At 49.1% G+C, this 16199-nt stretch overlaps 1 protein-coding gene across 2 annotated transcripts in view; it reads right to left on the reverse strand.

The window, feature by feature from the left end:
• The window catches only part of LOC107113843 (lipoma-preferred partner homolog), a 430270-nt gene that overhangs the window by 234084 nt on the left and 179987 nt on the right, over positions 1 to 16199 (reverse strand). For both annotated transcript variants that reach the window (XM_015415237.1, XM_015415238.1), the window contains one exon: positions 5025 to 5240. In XM_015415237.1, the coding sequence (XP_015270723.1) occupies positions 5025 to 5217 (193 nt within the window). In that variant the 5' untranslated portion in view covers positions 5218 to 5240. The remainder of the gene's footprint in view (positions 1 to 5024; positions 5241 to 16199) is intronic.

The following is a 16199-nucleotide window of genomic DNA, read 5'->3' on the forward strand; positions in this document are numbered from 1 at the left end:
GAGGAGGAGGAGGAGGAGGAGGAGGAGGAGATTGGATTTATACCCTGCCCTTCACTACCCAAAGGTGTCTTAGAGCGGCTTACAAACTCCTTTCCCTTCCCCTCCCCACAACAGACACCCTGTGAGGTAGGTGGGGCTGAGAGAGCTCTGAAAGAAACGGCTAGCATGTGTATCTCCAAGTAAGAATCACAGAATGTTAAGAGTTGGAAGGGACCTTGCAGGTCATCTAGTCCAACCCCCTGCACTCTGCAGGAGCAGAGCCGAAAGACAGTACATTTGGGAAGCCAAGGTCCCATTTCTCCTCTTCATCACAGGAACAGACTCAGCCCACATGGCCGAACCAGTCAAAGTGGCCACTTTATTACAACTCTTCGTTAATGATGCACACACACCTTCAGAGACATTGGAAAGTTTATACCAGATGGTTATATCAGTGAAGATTACCATGAGAAAGGATCCACAGCCTCCTTTATAAACTTTCAGCAAGCGCACGACATATGAGACAGCAACACCTGCTCTGGATTTACACGTATTAACTTCTAGATGTGTGTCTTTTTGAAATGGTATATATTATTTGACCACTGAGGTAGGCCCTAGAGCAGAGGTGTCAAACATGTGGCCCGGGGGCCAGATCAGGCCCCCGGAGGGCTTCTATCAGGCCTGCAGTGGAACTGGCCATCTCCTGCTTCCAGTTATGCTGCTGCATCACAGCTTGCTTCACCAGGCTCTCTCAATCGCTCAGCCATTTCATGTTTCCCCCTGGGTCCTAGACTCTGAACTCTGAGCATGAGATTTCTGTGGTGAATGTCGATAAATCAAAAGTAGGTTTGCAGCTTACAGAGCTAATGTTTTAAGCATATTTTTATTTTAAGTAAAAAAAAACCCTTTGTGTTTGTGTCCTTTATAAAGTTTATATCTCCGCTCCCTGGCATTACCTTTTATGACACACGTGGCCCGGCCCAACTAGGTCTCATTTATGTTAGATCTGGCCCTTGTAACAAATGAGTTCGACACCCCTGCCCTAGAGACCGAAACGTGTATGGTTTTTGTTGGTCATTGGATACATCAACAGTGCATGTGAAATCATCAGCTTTGTAGGTGAAATAACTACAGATTATGTAAAGCTCATGTTCTATGCAGTCTGATATTCAGACCTTATGTTTTTAATCTTTGCCATTGTGTACCCCATATAATGGAGCTGCGGTGGCTCGAGTGCTTAAGACGCTGAACTGCAGACTGGAAGGTCGTTCGTTTGGGAGTTCGAGACCCGAGTGTGCCGCATGACAGAGTGAGCTCCCATCTCTAGTTCCAGCTCCTGCCAACCTAGCAGTTCGAAAGCAAGAAACTGCAAGTAGATAAATAGGTACCATTTCAGTGGGAAGGTAACAGCGTTCCGTGTGCCTTGGTGTTTAGTCATGCCGGCCACATGACCGAGGAAACGTCTTCGGACAGCGCTGGCTCTTTGGCTTTGAAACGGAGATGAGCACCGCAACCCTAGAGTCGGATTAGACTGGCTTTCGAGCAAGGGAACCTTTACCTTTACCTTTTACCACATATAATAAATATATATATTGATAATATTTTATTTGAGGTAGCTTGACCCTTACAGCATTATTGAACCCATCAAAGGCCAGGAACCAAAGAAAGACACTGAGTTGCTTCTTCCAGCAATCTGAACCCACAATTCTGAAAACCCAAACACCCTCAGGTGAAGAAGAGAAGAAGAGATTGGATTTATACCCTGCCTTTTACGTGGAGTCTCAGAGCAGCTTACAATCTCTTCCCTTCCTCTCCTCACGACAGACACCCTATGATGTAGGTGGGGCTGAGAGAGCTCTTTCAAGGACTGACCTTGAGAGAACAGCTCTCAGAGAACTTGTGACTGACCCAAGGTCACCCAGCTGGTTGCATGTGGAGGAAGAGTGCGGAATCAACCCCGGTTCTCCAGATTAGAGTCCGCCACTCTTAACCACGGCACCAAACTGACACGGTAAGGGGTGGGAAGGAATCCTTCATTTCTTTGGATACATTTTTTTTTTTTTTAAGAACCAGATGGTTTCTAGCAGAGTTACCAAGTAAATTATTATTCTATTCTGGAACTGATTATATTGACAGAAAAGGGAGACAGCACCTGCCACGGACAAAAAAAGGAGAATAACATCCCTGGCCAAGGGGAAAATCAACTCTTTACTCCCTTCCTCTTCTCGCATAAGTCTACTTGTATGACCACACCAGTGTTCCCTCTAACCTCACCTATGATTAGAAGAAAATTAATAAACATATTACTCACTGCAGCAAAAATGATAATAGCAAAAAATTGGAAAGACAATCCCACCCCCCTAACATCAGACAATGGCTTCACAAAGTATGGGACCTATTTATGTTAGAGAATTTTTCGATTTATAACTCTAGTGATCGAACAGAATGTGAGTTCTATAACCCTTTACATTTATGGTACCCTATACTGGAAAATTATGAAAATATGAAATTGAGCCAACTTCGGAGGACGGCGGAAGACAGGAAGGCCTGGCGTGATTTGGTCCATGGGGTCGCGAAGAGTCGGACTCGACTGTGCGACTGAACAACAACAACAAAAATACTGGAAAAAAAATAACAATCGACAAATTTGATTGGGAAACGATCACTGATGCTAAATACAAAATTATGCTGTACAATTAAGACGCAAAGATAGTGTGTACTGGTTTGAAAAAACGTTACACAGCACTCTCTTTGTATTTTTCTTTTACTAACTTATATGTTACATACATTCACTCCAATAAGCCTCATTGCACCCAAAGCATAGGTTGAAGTTATATTGCTATAGAGTTAATTTTTATGAAGCAGCTTTGATTGCATTTTAATGTATAACGTCTGACTTTCTTTTTGACTGTTTCTGCATAAAAAAAAAATCAATAAAAATATATATTTTTAAAAAAGTGTTCCCTCTAAGCTGAGTTAGTGTGAGCCAGCTCAGTTTTTTAGCCTCTGGCTCACACATTTTTGTCTTCGCTCAGGAAGGAGGGCTCCAGATCAAACTGATTTATGCAGTAGCCAAATCACTTGCTCACAACTTTAGTGTCAGTAGCTCACAAAGTAGAATTTCTGCTCACAGGACTCCACAGCTTAGAGGGCGCATTGGACCACACACCTTGTAAGTGTGGAGTTTAGGGATGCCACCCTCCAGGTGGGACCTGAGTATCCCCCAGAATTACATCTGATCTTCAGACTATAGAGAGCTGTTCTCCAGGAGAAAATGGATGCTTTGGAGGGTGGGCTCTGCGGCATTGTACCCCACTGAGGTTCCTCTCCTCTCCTCCCCGAACCCCACCCAGGCTCCATCCCCAAATCTCTAGGAGTTTCCCAACCTGGATCTAGCAACCCAACCCCAACCCCCTTCACTAGTCACCAGGGAGGTTCTGGCAACCCTACTGTCATGATGCGGGGCTGGGTAGGGGCGAGACAGTCAGGATACAGTCTGAAGTCAAGAGCCAGTCAAGCAAGCCAGCCGAAAAACCAAGTCTAATACACAAAGTGCGAGCGGGGTGGTCAAGGTACAGTCCAAAGTCAAGAGCCAGGCAAGCCAACCAACCGGAGAACCAAGTTCAAAGCACAAACCGTTAGAGTCGTCAGGAAGCCAGAGTCCAAAAGAGTCAAGAGCCAGGGAGTCAAAGGTTCGAGGTGCAGAGTCTAAGTGCAGTCGTTCAAGCCGAGGTCAAGGAGCCAAGGGAATCCAGACAGGAACTAGGAGTTAGGAACACGAGCAAGGAGGTGCAGAGCTTCGTCCAAAAAGACGAGTTGCTGGCATGATTTGTCGGCGTGAGGGTGTGGATCAAATAGCCCATAAGCCTGCTGGCAATTAGCGCGCCCCAAGCGAGTCCCGGCTCCTGCTAATACTCGGGGCTGAATGAGCGCCTGCCACACATGTGTGCCTCTCGCTGCTGGGCTGCCATATCCCATCGGCGCTGTTCTCTCAAGCGAGATACCGGTGGAGGCGAATCAGGAGGAGAACCGACCGGGCGTGTTTCTGCCTCAGCTGTTGCTGGGGTAGCCTCTGGAAGCTCAGCCCTGTCAGGTGCGGGAGTTTCCGGCATCGAGAGCTCATCCCCAGCAGCACTTAGATCCTCCGCTGGGGCTGCTTGCTCGCATTCAGCAGGAGCCGTGACGCCTAGCGGAATTTGATATCGGCCTAGTTCTGCTTTCTTTCTCTTCCCTCCAGGTTTCTAGTCCTTATGACTGAGTCTGAAAATGTATACACCGTGCCTAAAACCTCTGCAACCCTTCCTCGTCACTAGGGGCGGCAGGGAAAATGAAATGAAGTGAGAAGAGTTTGCAAACATACCCTACCAGCTCCAAAAAAAGACTTTACCATGGGGGAGAAAAGCATAAGTTGCAGTCACACGTGCCAGAAAAAATGGGTCACACGAGGCTATTTCCTCCGGAGGAATTTCACCCGCAAGTTGCACAAATCATACCTCCCTTTGAAACTGTGGGCGCAGTCTGTCAGTGCATGATCAGACGCAACTGCAGGTGAGTCTTTTGTGTGCGAGCGGCGTGTGTTTCCCATGCGCTTAAACGAGGGATCGATGAATCGCACCTCTGCACCGAGGGCTCCCTATGGAGTTTGCAATGATGCACATACTGAGAAGGGGGGGGGAACAATGGCACGGAGCTGGGATGGCCCAATCAGACCATCCCGACACTATGAGAGCACGCTGGAGCGATCAGAGATGGGAAAGTCCATCCGTGGCCCGTCGCAACCCGTTTACTACCGGGTTCTCCCTGGTGCCTTTTAACTCTGCTTCTGCAGCAAAGCAGAACGGGTTGCCGACGGCTGCGGGGTGCTTCCCAGATATTGTTGTCTGATTTAAATCCTTTAAATCCACCTGGCATTCGCGTCTATGTCGGGTCTAACTATGCGTATGATCGCAGCCATAGTTCATTTTTTTTCCCCTCAGAAGCAAATACAGAGTCACACGAACAATCTCCCTTCCAACAACACACATATTGAAACCACGGTCTCTTACCGTCGCCTTCGGCCGGTCTGTAGGGATTGTACTTGGGTTTGGGGGCTACCACCGGAGCAAACTTCTTGGGCGTCTGCTGAGTAGACACGGAGATGCTGGGGGTCCCAAAGGCGTGGGTGGTCTCCATCCGGGCAGTCACATGACCGACCGGCTCGCTGGAGTTCTTGGGGGGCAGCCATGACGGGTGAGCCATCACGCAGGGCTATGAAGAGAGATCTGCAAAATACAGAGAGAGAGAGGTGTGTTGTCACGAAAGGATGCTGAGAGGCAGGAAAAGCACAAACAGAGAAAGGGGGGTGTTTTTTTTTTAATTTTCCAAACAAACAAATCATAATCAATGCTCCCTCTAAGCTATGGAGTCTCGTGAGCAAAAATTCCTCTTTGTGAGCTACTGGCATTAAAGTTGTGAGCGAGCGATCTGGTTACTGCATAAATCAGTTTGTTCTGGAGCCACATCCTTCCTGAGCTAAGGCAAAAAATGTGCGAGCCAGAGGCTAAAAGAACTGTGAGCTAGCTCACACTAACTCAGCTTAGAGGGAACACTGATCATAATGCAAGCCAATATAGATGTTATACAGCAGTTATTACATAGCAAATCTATTCAATAGATATAATACAAAATACAGAATAATATAGAACTACCTAAATTAAGACTAACTGTATTACACACAAACTAACATAACCAGCAATACCTAAATGATTGAAACTTAACATTGGCTGCGGTCACACGGAGCATTAGGCACGCTAGAGAGACGGAAGATAGGCGGATTTTCCGGGCGCGATCTCACCGCCACATCTGGGAAGCGTAGAGCTCCCGTGGCTCACCCGAGGCTTCACTCCAAAGATGCGCTGTAAAAAACTAGTACCTCCGAGGTACTAGTTTCCAGAAACCGCGGGGCATGGGCAGGCGTCTGATCGCGTTTCTGGTGGTAGTTCCGGCGCCCGCCCATGTCCCCTCGCAAAAAGGGTTTTTTTCCCTCAAGTCTCCACGGATGCGCTCAAGCACCCAACGGAGCATGCACACACTTTAGTTTAACAAAAAACCACAACCCTGTTTGCCCCATGGCCCCGCTTCTTTGCAGCGCCACAGGAGTGTCCTGTGATCGGCACCTCCGCCTAACTACGCGGCCTCCACGGGATGTCTGCTCGCGCAACCGCACATTATTTTGCCCCGGGGCAAACAGCCACGCTCCCCCCCCCGCATTTTCCGGCCCGTATGATCAGGGCCATTATCAGTATTACTATACACCACCCAATATACCAGCCATAAAATATACAGACCATCCATGGGAGGAACACTAAACAGAAATTAAGGATTTCAAGTTTTTCGGCACCACTTCAATTTTCGACACATAATCTAGCATAATGAGCCAAACCTCAGCAAAGTCAGAGCCAGACGCATGCGATTCATACTTAATCACCTCATAAGTGATATTTTGCCATCAGGTATATGTCCCATAACTTTACAATGCCACAAGCCTAGCGTAGGCACCTCCACACTTTTCCAAACTGTAGCTATAGCTGTTTTTGCAGTTACTAGAAGCAAGGCAATGTTAAATAAAGAAGTGCGGGGGGGGGGGGGAATACCAAGGTGGAAAATCTCACAAAGGGAGGGAAACTCCCCCAGAAGATTTCATCTTCAAGAAATTACACCTTTCCAATATTAAGAAAGGAGCTGCGGTGGCTCAAGTGGTTAAGACGCTGAACTGCAGGCTGTGGAAGGTCGGTAGTTCAGCAGTTCGAGACCCGAGTTGCCGCATGACGGAGTGAGCTCCCGTCTCTAGTTCCAGCTCCTGCCAACCTAGCAGTTCAAAAGCAAGAAATTGCAAGTAGATAAATAGGTACCACTTCAGTGGGAAGGGAACAGCGTTCCGTGCGCCTTGGTGCTTAGTCATGCCGGCCACATGACCACTTCGGCTTTGAAACGGAGATGAGCACCACAACCCTAGAGTCGGATTCGACTGGCTTTCAAGCAGGGGAACCTTTACCTTTAATATTAAGAAGGCCAAACCACATAATACGCTATACTTTTTTTTTGGTGGGGAGGGAATGTGAGATAAATAAGTCGGTCCCCAACTTTGGGGGGCTTCTGGGCCCTTTTGGGATTTTGAGAGGACGTGGTGAGCGCCACCCCAAAATGGCGGCCTCAAGGGGTGAAGCCAAACCCAAAATGGTTGCCTCACGAGGGAGAACTGAACAGAATACCTCCCTCTTCACATCTCCCGGGGAAGAAGATCCTGAAAGGGGAACGGAACCACACATTGACTAAAGAAAGCCCAGACGCCTCCCAGTCCTCCTCCTCCTTTCACTGAGATGCGGGAAGCCAGTTATAACCTTACAGTGTCCTCGCCTACTTTCTGAAAAGATCATCGGGCACCAAGGAAAGTACTGGCAGGTGTCATGGAGCCCCCGTGCACCATGTTGGGGAACCGTGGATTAATTCATAAGGGTTTGTTCTACTATTGGCTGTTAAATACTGGGTTCTAGACGCATTGCAGTGATCAACCTCTGGTTTATTAAGCGATTTCAGCAAACTACAAGACAACTAGCAGGGCTTGAGCCCTGCTTATAAAGCATGCAAACACCACACCCAACACCCACCCACTCCCAGTGATAGGCTATTTACATTATACTACTTTTCTATTGGTTAGATCCAGGATCCTGGCGAGCTATTGTTCTAAAGTAGCAAGCTCGACCTGTTCCGGGTACAGCTTGAGGAATGGCTTCGTCTCAGTACATAACAGCGTCCATTTCCTCTTGCAATAAATCTGAGCCCTCTTATGTCAGCAGAAGGGAAGCAGTCCGCACAGTCCAGCCCATTGAATGTACATTTATGGTGCCTCCACAAGAGGAGGAGGAGGAAAGGAAGAAGACGAAGACGAAGAAGATGAAAACGACGAAGACGAAGACGAAGAAGAAGAAGACGAAGACGAAGAAGACGAAGAAGAAGAAGACGAAGAAGACGAAGAAGAAGAAGAAGAAGATGAAGACGATGAAGACGAAGAAGAAGAAGAAGAAGAAGAAGAAGAAGAAGATGAAGACAAAGATGAAAAAGAAGACAAAGACGAAGAAGAAGAAGACGACGAAGACGAAGAAGAAGACGAAGAAGACGAAGAAGAAGACGAAGAAGACGAAGAAGAAGAAGAAGAAGACGACGAAGAAGAAGACGAAGAAGAAGACGAAGACGAAGAAGAAGAAGAAGAAGAAGAAGAAGAAGAAGAAGAGAAGAGAATGGATTTATACCCTGCCCTTCACTACCCAAAGGTGTCTCAGAGCGGCTTTCCCTTCCCCTCCCCACAACAGACACCCTGTGAGGAGGAGGCGGAGGAGGAGAAGAAGAGGAAAAGGAGGAGAAGAGATTGGATTTATTCTCCGCCCTTCACTACCCAAAGGAGTCTCAGAGCGGCTTACAAACTCCTTTCCATTCCCCTCCCCACAACAGACACCCGGTGAGGTAGGTGGGGCTGAGAGAGCTCTTGACAGAAACTGCTCTTTTTCAAGGACCAAAACTGCATCTCTATAGTCTAGTAATGAGCGGCAGCACAGTGTAGTGATTAAAGGTTCAGCCTCTCATCCACGAGACCCAGGTTCGAATCCCTACTCACGCCATAGAAACTCGCTGGGTGATCTGAGGCCAGTCGCCCACCCTCAACCTAACCTATGTCACAGGGTTGTTGTGAGGATAAAATGGAAGAGAGCAAAATGATGTAAGCCGCAAGACAGGAATAATATTATAAGTAAATAAATACAAAATGAAATCGTAAGGTACATTCGTGAAATGTGCACCGGATCGGAGTCACACTCCAAACATCTGGGCGACCCTTGCCAAGGTTAATCTGGTGAAACACAGAAACATTCCCTGACTTATTGACTGTAGTCCAATTTTTTTTTAACTCTGTGGGGAAAGTTCATCGATTTCAGTTCTGTGAACTCCAGCCACTCCACACAACACTTTTCCTTTCAAAGATTATCGACTTTCCCCCCTTATATTATTCATGCCATACGAATGCCCATGATAAAACACGCTGTGCGGAGGCAGAAAGAGCCAAAAATGCATTTTGATAAGAAGTGTCTCTCAGGAGAATGAGCAAGATGCACGAAACCGTGCTCAAAGAAAGGATGCCAAGGACCACTGGGGTGGGGGCTGTTCCCATCAGAAGAGGGCGGTGTTCCTTATAATTAGGACCGTCACCTCTGGGTCGGGAACTACCTGGAGATTTGGGGGGGGGGAGCCTGAAGAGGGCGGGGTTTGGGGAGGGGAGGGACCTCAGCAGGATATAATACCGAAGAACCCACCCTCCAAAGCAGCCATTTTCTCCAGCAGAACGGATCTTGGTCATCTGGAGACCAATTATAACAGCAGGAGATCTCCGGGTGTCGCCTGGAGGCTGGCAACCCTAATTATAACCCACAAGGAACACCCGTTTAACTGGAAGCGATAGAAGAAGAAGCACTTTGTGGCACCAGTTAAATGTTGTTTGTTGTTCAGTCGCACAGTCGAGTCCGACACTTTGCGACCCCGTGGGCCGCATCACGCCAGGCCCTCCTGTCTTCCGCCGTCCTCTGACGTTGGCTCAATTTCGTGTTTGTTGCATCTATGACACTGTCCAACCATCTCATCCTTTGCCGTCCCCGTCTTCTTTGACCTTCAATCTTTCCCAGCATCAGGGTCTTCTCCTCCAGGGAGTGCTCCCTTCTCATTTGGTGGCCAAAGTATTTGAGCTTCAGTTTCATTATCTGGCCTTCCAGGGAACAGTCAGGGTTGATTTCTTTTAGGATTGACTGATTTGATCTTCTTGCAGTCCAAGGGACTCTCAAGAGTCTTCTCCAGCACCATAGTTCAAAAGAATCTATTCTTCGGCGCTCGGCCTTCCTTATAGTCCAACTCTCGCAGCCATACATGACTACTGGGAATACCATCGCTTTGACTATACGGACTTTGGTTGGCAGGGTGATGCCTCTACTTTTTATTATGCTGTCTAGGTTTGCCATCGCTTTTCTCCCCAGCAGCAGGTGTCTTTTAATTTCAAGACCAGTTAAATACAAAAATAAAAAAGAGTAGCTTCTTGGTCACAAACCTTTGACCATTATAGTAGTAGTAGTAGTAGTAGTAGTAGTAGTAGTAGTAGTAGTAGTAGTAGCAGCAGCAGCAGCAGCAGCAGCAGGGGTCATTTCGTAGAAAAAGAGGTGCAGGAGCTCATTAGCATGACTCATTAGCATAACTCATTTGCATGTGCCACACCCCCTGACATCACCGGAAGTGTGTCAGAAGGCAACACCCACCGCTCAGGCTCCACTGGACTGTTCTTGATTGTTAGCTATTGGGGGAGGGGAACGCGCAGATCTGTCCTCGCAGAGGAGGGAGAGCTTGTACCTGAATAAAACCTGGTCTTAAAGGTGCCACTGGACTGTTTTGGATTGCTAGCTATGGGGGGGGCGTGCACATCTGCCCTTGCAGAGGAGGGAGAGCTTGTACCTGAATAAAACCTGGTCTTAAAGGTGCCACTGGACTGTTTTGGATTGCTAGCTATGGGGGGGGGCGTGCAGATCTGCCCTTGCAGAGGAGGGAGAGCTCGTACCTGAATAAAACATGGTCTTAAAGGTGCCACTGGACTGTTTTGGACTGGGGGCCCGGGAGGGGGGCTCTGCAACTTACCTGGCTGCTTCTTGCTCTGACTGAGGGCTGCTGGGAGCAGGGGGTGGGGCTTGTTGCATGTGCCCGCCCCCTGGGCTCTTTACTGCTGGAGCTCCCTCCTGTGCGCTCCTGCAGGAAGTGACCCCTGAAGTAGTAGAAGTATTTATTGGAGGTGATGGAAAGTGCCATCAAGTTGCAGTTGATTTATGGAGACCCCGTAGGGTTTTCAAGGCAAGAGAGGAGCACAGATGGTTTGCCATCACCTGCCTCTGCCTAATGACCCTGGACTGCCTAGCAGGTCTCCCATCCAACTCCTAACCAGGGCCGACCCTGCTTAGCTTCCAAAATCTGACAAGATTGGACTAGCCTGGGCCATCCAGGACAGGGCAAAAGAGGCATGGTTTTCCATGGCTTGCCTCTGCATAGCAACCCTGGACTTCCTTGGCAGCCTACCAGTTTAGTGTAGTGGTGAAGAGCACGGACTCTAATCAGGGAGAACTGGGTTTGATTCCGCACTCCTCCACACGCAGCTGCTGGTGTGACCTTGGGTCAGTCACAAGTTCTCTCAGAGCTGTTCTCTCACGAGCAGTCCTCGAAAGAGCTCTCTCAGACCCAACTACCTCACAGGCAGTATTCATAAAAACATAAGAGAAGCCAATGTTGGGTCAGGCCAATGGCCCATCTAGTCCAACACTCTGCCACACAGTGGCCAAAAACACCAGGGGCCCTCAGGAGGTCCAGCAGTGGGGCCAGGACACTAGAAGCCCTCCCACTGTTGCCCTCCCCAGCACCAAGAATACAGAGCATCCCTTGCCCCAGCCACTGATGGACCTCTGCTGAATATGTTTATCCAGTTCCCTCTTGAAGCCGCCCATGCTTGTAGCCGCCAGTGAATTCCATGTGTGAATCACTCTCTGGGGGAAGAAGTACTTCCTTTTATCTGCACTTGGCCACATTGAACCCCATTTGCCACACTGACGCCCATTCGCCCATCCTCGACAGATCCCTTTGGAGCGCCTCACAATCCTCCCTGGTTCCCTCCAAGCTGAGTTACTGTGAGCTAGCACACAGCATGTTTAGCCTCCAGCTCACACATTTTCTGTCTTGCCTCTTGAAGGAGGGCTCCAGAGCAAACTAATCTATGCAGCAGTCAGATCGCTCACTCACAACTTTAATGCCAGTCGCTCACAAGGTAGAATTTTTGCTCACCAGACTCCACAGCTTAGAGGGAACATTGCTCACAGGGTTTCTGTTGTGGGGAGGGGGAGGGAAAAGAGATAGTAAACCATTCTGGTATTCCTTCAGGTAGTGAAGGGTGGGTTATAAATCCAACCTCCTACTCCTACTCCTCTTCTCCTTTTCCTCCTCCTCCTTCTCGTCCAAATACTAAGGCAGCCATGGCAGGCCTTTCGTCCCTCCGGAATGGGATTTCTTGGTGGCCTGTCCAGCTAGCACCCTCCCTGCATTTAACAATCCACAATCAATGGCAAGGGGTAGAAATTTCAACCACAGGCAACCCCTCCTGACCTAATCAAAATCTCATCCCAGATCGGACAAGGCTGGGTGGAAATCTCCCCCTGTTTGCTGGAGAATATTCACAGACCGAAGGCATAGGCAAGCACACTTAATAACAATCTATTAAAGCTCACGGCTGAGACGCCGGCGGCGATATTACCGGTTTCAGCCCAAGTTTCTGTCCTAGGCGTTTATTGAGAAAATGGATTTGAGTTGCCAACGTCGAAAAGCGAAGAGATAATTTTAGATAATCTGTGCTTGTAATTGAAGGTTCTCCTCAAAGGATAGAGGCAGGCACTTCAGCAAGGTTAATGGACTTCCGTATTGCGGGAGGTGGGTCTTCCCCTCCATTGGGGAAGGTGCAGGAGGGGGGAAGTGGGAAAACCCAAGTTCAAGTCTCCCCTTGAGCCTGAAGCTCAGGGCGAAGCAGGGCTATGAACACGAGGTTGAAAAATTCCTGGAGATTTTGGAGGCAGAGCTTGTGAAGGGTGGGTTTCAGGGAGGTAAGGGAAGAGAACTCGGTGGATTATAATGCCACTGAATCCACCCTCCAAAGCTGCCGGAGCTTTGATCCGCTTGGGTCAGTATCGGCTCCTGCAGACACATCAAGTCCAGTAGGACCACGGAAACCAAAAAGATTTTGGGGGTATGAGCTTTGGATAGTCAGATCTAAGTCATGGGAGATAACTGGTTCCACAGTCGTGGTTAAGTGCGCGGACTCTAATCTGGGAGAACTGGGTTTGATTCCCCACTCCTCCACTTGCACCTGGCTGTATTGACCTTGGGCAAGCCACAGTTCTGATAAGAGCTGTTCTTGAAAAAGAGCAGTTTCTTTCAAGAGTTCTCTCAGCCCCACCTAACTCACAGGGTGCCTGTTGTGGGGAGGGGAAGGAAAAGGAGTTTGTAAGACGCTCTGAGACACCTTTGGGTAGTGAAGGGCGGGGTATAAATCCAATTTCTTCTCTTCTTCTTCTTCTTCCCACTGTGGCCTGCCGACCTGGTGGCATAGTGAGCAAAGAATCACTTCCTATCACATCAGGGATCCGAGCCTACGCCTTGCAGTGCGTCCTGGAACCTCACATTTCAATCCAAACAGCCCCGTAGGTGTCCAGTTCATAACAGGGTATTCCGTTTGGCCCTTGAGAGCTCCAATCATAGAATCATAGAAAGTTAAGAGTTAGAAGGGACCTTGCAGGTCATCTAGTCCAACCCCCTGCACTCTGCAGGAGCAGAGCCGAAAGAGAGCCTGACGACATACCCGAAAGATGGTCGTCCAGCCTCCGCTTGAAAACGTCTGGTGAAGGAGCATCCACCACCTCCCGAGGCAGTCTGTTCCACTGCTCAACCACTCTTACAGTTAGGAAGCCTCTCCTGACATTTAGCCAGTATCGACTGTCTTGTAATTCCATCGACTGTCTTGCAATCTGGAGCAAGAGAGAATAGATCTGCTCCGTCTTCTACACGACAGCCCTTCAGATACTTGAAGACTGCAATCATGTCCCCTCTAAGCCTTCTCTTTCCCAGGCTAAACAGACCCAACTCTTTCAGCCTTTCCTCGGAAGACTTGGATTCCAACCCTCTCACCATCCTGGTTGCCCTCTTCCGGACACGCTCGAGCTTGTCAACGCCCTTCCTAAAATGTGGTGCCCAAAACTGGACCCAGGACTCCAGGTGAGGCCTGACCATAGCAGAATAGAGCGGAACGCCCACCTCCCGTGATCTGGACACGATGCTTGTGTTAAGGCATCCTCCTCCTCCCCTGCCGAAGGGAAAACCAGCAGGAAAGCTGGAAATCAGCGCCGAGATCAGCAGCTGCAACGGCACTCCTGGGTCAGCCCAGCACGGCGGATTTGCTGGCAGCCGACCGCTCTCCATATTTCTTTGGTTTTTATCAGCATGTGTCTCTCATTAGGTTCTTCAGTTGCCTTTTGATGGTTCTGCTAAGCAGATGTGAGCTTATTTAGTTACAGATCTGTCTTGTTGTGCCATCCCTCGCTCCGACAGATGGCGGCTCTTTTCTTCTCCGGCAAGGAAGCCGTGTCCGCATAAGGATCAAACGTTCTGGGAAGCCTTCCTTCGAGATACCACATGAAAAGGGAACAAGGTACAAGCAAAGGGAGGCTCCTCAACCGGAGGGGGGGAATCCTTGATTCGAGACAGATCTAGGCGCCGTACAAGAGAAACGTCGCCTCCTCGACAATGCGTGCAACCAAGACAAGCTTTGCAAGAGATCAGTTGCAGGAGAGAGCAACCTTGCCAGAGCGCAGCTCCCTTGCATTTTAGGAAGGCCAAGGAAGCCACAAGGTTCTGTACTCACTCCTGGGTGTTACACAGAATTGCAGGTGGGTGCCCATTGTCATGGGCATGGATGAGGATGAGCTGCCAGAGCCTGCAGAAACCACAGCTGGCCCCTCTGAAGCAGCAGAGGAGGATAGCTGGCAAGTGCCTGTTAACAGTGGTCTTCACACTTGGCCCAGAGAAGAAGGAAGAACCGCTGAAAGTCCTCCTGACTCACCCCCATGTGTGACTCGTTTAAGGGAGCGATGGCAGCAAAACTTAGCAACCCGGCGAAGAGAGGCCAGGCTACAAGGGAGACGCTCAGCCAGCCCAGAGTTCTAACAGGAGCCTGGACGATCGTGCAGCCGGCTAATTGGTAACAGCATTTAACTCCACACTCTGGGCAGTACTCTTCGTGGAAGCAACAAGTCAACTTTGTGCTGCTAGCATCCGCTCCGGCTCTTGCACCTAGACCTTCAGACCCCCCCTGGCTTTGGAGTTGGATCTGTGTTCCTGGCTCCTGACCCCAGTTTGGCTTTGGACTGCATTTCTGGTTAGTGGACTTGGCTCTGTGTTTCTGGCTCCTGACCCCGGCTTGGCTTTTTGGACTTTGCATTGTCTTTTTGGCTCCTGACCTTGGCCTGTTCTGGACTCCTTTTGACTGGCACCCCAGCCTGTGACACCCATATTTCATCCATCTTCTCAGGGCAGGATCAAACATGCAAGTTTTGTGTGTGTGTTTAGCACTGATGCTACAGGTTACCAGACAATATATACCTATGAAAGCACATGAAGCGGCTTTATACTGCATTGAACTCTTGGACCGTCAAGGTCGGTATTGTCTACTCAGGCTGGCAGTAGCTCTCCAGGTTCTCAGGCGGAGGTCTTTCACATTGCCTCCTGCCTGATCCTTTCTAACTGGAAATGCCGGGGACTGAACCTGGGACCTTCTGCATGCCAAGCGGAGGCTCTTCTCTGGAAGCAACAGTCCATCCATTTGCTGACGACAACACAAGGGGATGACTTGCAAGTGCCAAAGAGCTATCACAGAGCTCACGAGACAGGTGAGTGCAGCTTCTGTAGCCCTGGTGACAGCTCAAATGCAGTGGTAGAAGAAGAAGAGTTTGGATTTATACCCCACCCTTCACTACCCAGAGGAGTCTCAGAGCGGCTTACAAACTCCTTTCACTTCCCCTCCACACAGCAGACACCCTGTGAGGTAGGTGGGGCTGAGATGGCTCTGACAGAGACTGCTCTTTCAAGAACATAGTTATCAGAACTATGGCTTGCCCAACGGCACTCAGCAACTGCAAGTGGAGGAGTGGGGAATCAAACCCAGTTCTCCCAGATTAGAGTCTGTGGATTTTGTTGCAATAATCCAGAGCAAGAGGTGTCAGTTATCAGAGACTGTCAAATAAACAAAATATTAAGGTAAAGGTAAAGGTTCCCTTGCTCGAAAGCCAGTTGAATCCGACTCTGGGGTTGCAGTGCTCATCTCCGTTTCAAAGCCGAAGAGCCAGTGCTGTCCGAAGACGTCTCCGTGGTCATGTGGCCGGCATGACTAAACACCAAGGTGCACGGAACGCTGTTCCCTTCCCACTGAAGTGGTACCTATTTATCTACTTGCAATGTCTTGCTTTCGAACTGCTAGGTTGGCAGGAGCTGGAACTAGAGACGGGAGCTCACTCCGTCATGTGGCACACTCGGGTCTCGAACTGCTGAACTACTGACCTTCCACAGCCTGCAGT

The sequence above is a fragment of the Gekko japonicus genome, unplaced genomic scaffold, assembly GCF_001447785.1.
Source record: "Gekko japonicus isolate JY-2015 unplaced genomic scaffold, Gekko_japonicus_V1.1 scaffold210, whole genome shotgun sequence".
Taxonomy (NCBI): Eukaryota; Metazoa; Chordata; class Lepidosauria; order Squamata; family Gekkonidae; genus Gekko; species Gekko japonicus.